The 2,587-nt window shown below is 47.3% G+C and overlaps 1 protein-coding gene across 1 annotated transcript in view; it reads left to right on the plus strand.

Moving 5' to 3' along the window:
- Window positions 1–223: 223 nt before the first annotated feature.
- The window catches only part of MKRN2 (makorin ring finger protein 2), a 9,684-nt gene continuing 7,320 nt past the window's right edge, over window positions 224–2,587 (plus strand). The window contains exons 1-2 of the mRNA XM_010295474.1: window positions 224–348; window positions 1,978–2,156. Coding sequence (XP_010293776.1) covers window positions 227–348; window positions 1,978–2,156 — 301 coding nt within the window. The 5' untranslated portion in view covers window positions 224–226. The remainder of the gene's footprint in view (window positions 349–1,977; window positions 2,157–2,587) is intronic.

Genomic DNA, 2,587 nt, shown 5'->3' on the forward strand with positions numbered 1-2,587 from the left:
GCTGCCCGGGGCCGGCCGCTGCCGGGGGCGGGGCTGCGGGTGCAGGAGGCTGTTCCCCCCTTGCATGCAGCCCCTGATGGGGGACCTGTGTTCTGAGAAAGAAGCGAGGCCGGGTCTGGACGGGAAACGCTTTTCAGAGCTTCCTCTGGGAAGCATAAACCGTTCTTAGGCTCATCTGTACAAAACAGACTCTTCTGACCACAACTACTTCTCCCCCAGGTATTATATGCAAGGAGTGTGTCGGGAGGGAAATAAGTGTCTGTTCTCACATGATTTATCTACAAGCAAATCCTCCACCATCTGCAAGTATTACCAGAAGGGACAGTGTGCCTATGGAGCCCGGTGCAGGTAAAGATCCGACTCTGGAATACTGAGTTCAGAAGAACTGGGCATAATAATCATGTGCAGTTGGCTTTAAACCCCAGGGAATCAGAGTTAAGAGAAGATAAGACAAAGGGAATGAAATAATGGGTTAAATATGAGCTTTTTCTCCCAGTAACAAAACCAGCTTTTGGATGCAGTTTTACAGTTTTAATCTGTTTTAGCTCCAACAATTATTTTACTCTGTAGAAATTAAACTTTAGTTTTCACATATGTTTTTCATCTGGTTCTGGCTATAGTAAGACCCATTAAATGCTAAAAACAGCGTCAGGTGTGCAACTTCACAGGAAATAGCGTTTGGTGGTATGGTTTGCTCTCCATGTTTCTGAAGTGGCTGGAAGTGGGCAGTGTTTCGGCAGGGCTTCACTCGGTTCTTGTGATGTAGCTTGTAGCCACCTTTGCGCAGATTCTAATGCACAAATTCAAGGACTTTCAGTTCTGTCTTAAAGTGTTATTCTCGTGCTCCCTTGGGTTTGGTGGGAAAGCTGCACAGTGACACACCTTTTCCTGAAGTCTTCTGGTTAAAACTCCTTGACAAATGCTCCAGTGAACTAACTTAGTTAATGTTGTTAAGTTCCATCAGGGATGTGCTACAGGGCAAGCCCGTGGCTCCTTTGTGGCAAAATTCTGGTCACGGATGAGACATCTGTGTTTGTACCTTCCCCTGACACCAACAGGGGAGTTCACGGCATTGCTGTGGTTGCAGCGACTTAGTTATTATTTCCTTTCCTTTGCTTAGTTCGTGGTACCAAACTTGGATCAGGACACTGAGCACTGGCGATTCCTGTAGCTTCTATTAGCTGCTCACGCTGAATTAGTAACATATAATGTTGCTGACAGCCGCGTTATTCACAGGGACCACGTCATATGCTGACTGGACCGATGTGATGGCTGCAAAGAGTGTTGGTGTTTTACTCCAGCTGTTTTGCTGGAGTTCAGGGCACTTGATGTACGTAAGCCATTTGTGCTTATGGCACGTCTGTGGGCACGAAAGTACAGCACCAGAAACAGATACAGAGAATACTTTTGTTCCCATCAAAAAAATTCTAGTGTTCAGATGTGTCCATGGCTTTAATGGACCAGCCTCCTTACTGCACTGATTGCTTCTGCACTGCGGCTGGTAAAGAGCTTTACTGATGTTTCGAGTCCTTTCCTATCCTGTATGCAAATACTGCATCTTCTCCTGTGGTGTGGGAGCATAAAGCCTTAAGTGTAGCTGCTAGTAAGGGCAAACAAAGATCACAAAATGTCACTCCTTCCTGCACAGCGTTTTGATGTTGCTTCTCTGAGAAATGTCAGCAAACCTGTTTGTGTGAGGGGATGACGAAGATCTAATTTAATATGCACATGAATAATGTTCTTTCAGCTGTGACAGGTGTCTCTGGAGAAGAAAATAGAGGTGTGCTTTCAGAGGCCTCCGTTTTCTGAGACTGAGAAACCTTTTAGTCTGGCCTTGAGAGAGACTGAGCAGTTCAGCCAACTTGTCAAAACAATCCTTTAAAAAAAAAAAAGTAGCTATTCAGTTTTATTTTGTTTAGATATTCATCAGGGGACCTATGCCTTTGTAACGCTTGCGCTGTGTTTTTCCTTTCGCAGGTATGATCACACCAGACTTCCCGCGTCAGGGGCTGCAGCAGCCCCTGCGCCGCCTCCCCTCTCATCGACAGTGCTGCACAACCCTCGCCATCCTCCCGAGCACAGCGCGCCGATAATCAGGAGCAAACTGCACGAGACGGGCAAACGGGAGAAGAAAACGCTCGTGCTCAGGGACAGAAGTGAGTGGAAGTGGTGCTGTGCTCGTCCTCCTTGATGCTCCATAGAAGTTTGATCGTTTTCCTCCTTTTATTGCTTGAGGCCTCTTTCCTGGAAATGCTTGTGCCTGTCAGTACCTTTCAATGACTGTGTCTAGCTGACTGGTTTCTAGCCTTATGTTCCCTGAAGGATGTTTTTTGTTTTGGAGGATTTTTTGGGGGTGTGTTTTGGTTTGGTTTGGGGTTTTTGGTTAAAATCTCTCTGCCTCTCGGATCTTTTTGTGCATTTTATTCTCAACCTGAGGGCATCTGAAATGGTGAGAAACCTGGCTGCTTGTTCCAGGGTACCTGGCACGTGCTGTCTGGAGGATTGTGCCAGCCCTTGGAGCAGAAGCACAGAGACAGCCTGACAGCCGGGGCGCCGAGCGCCCCGCCACCTGCACCCTCCTCCCCCA

Source organism: Phaethon lepturus, unplaced genomic scaffold (assembly GCF_000687285.1).
Source record: "Phaethon lepturus isolate BGI_N335 unplaced genomic scaffold, ASM68728v1 scaffold45209, whole genome shotgun sequence".
NCBI classification, from domain to species: Eukaryota; Metazoa; Chordata; class Aves; order Phaethontiformes; family Phaethontidae; genus Phaethon; species Phaethon lepturus.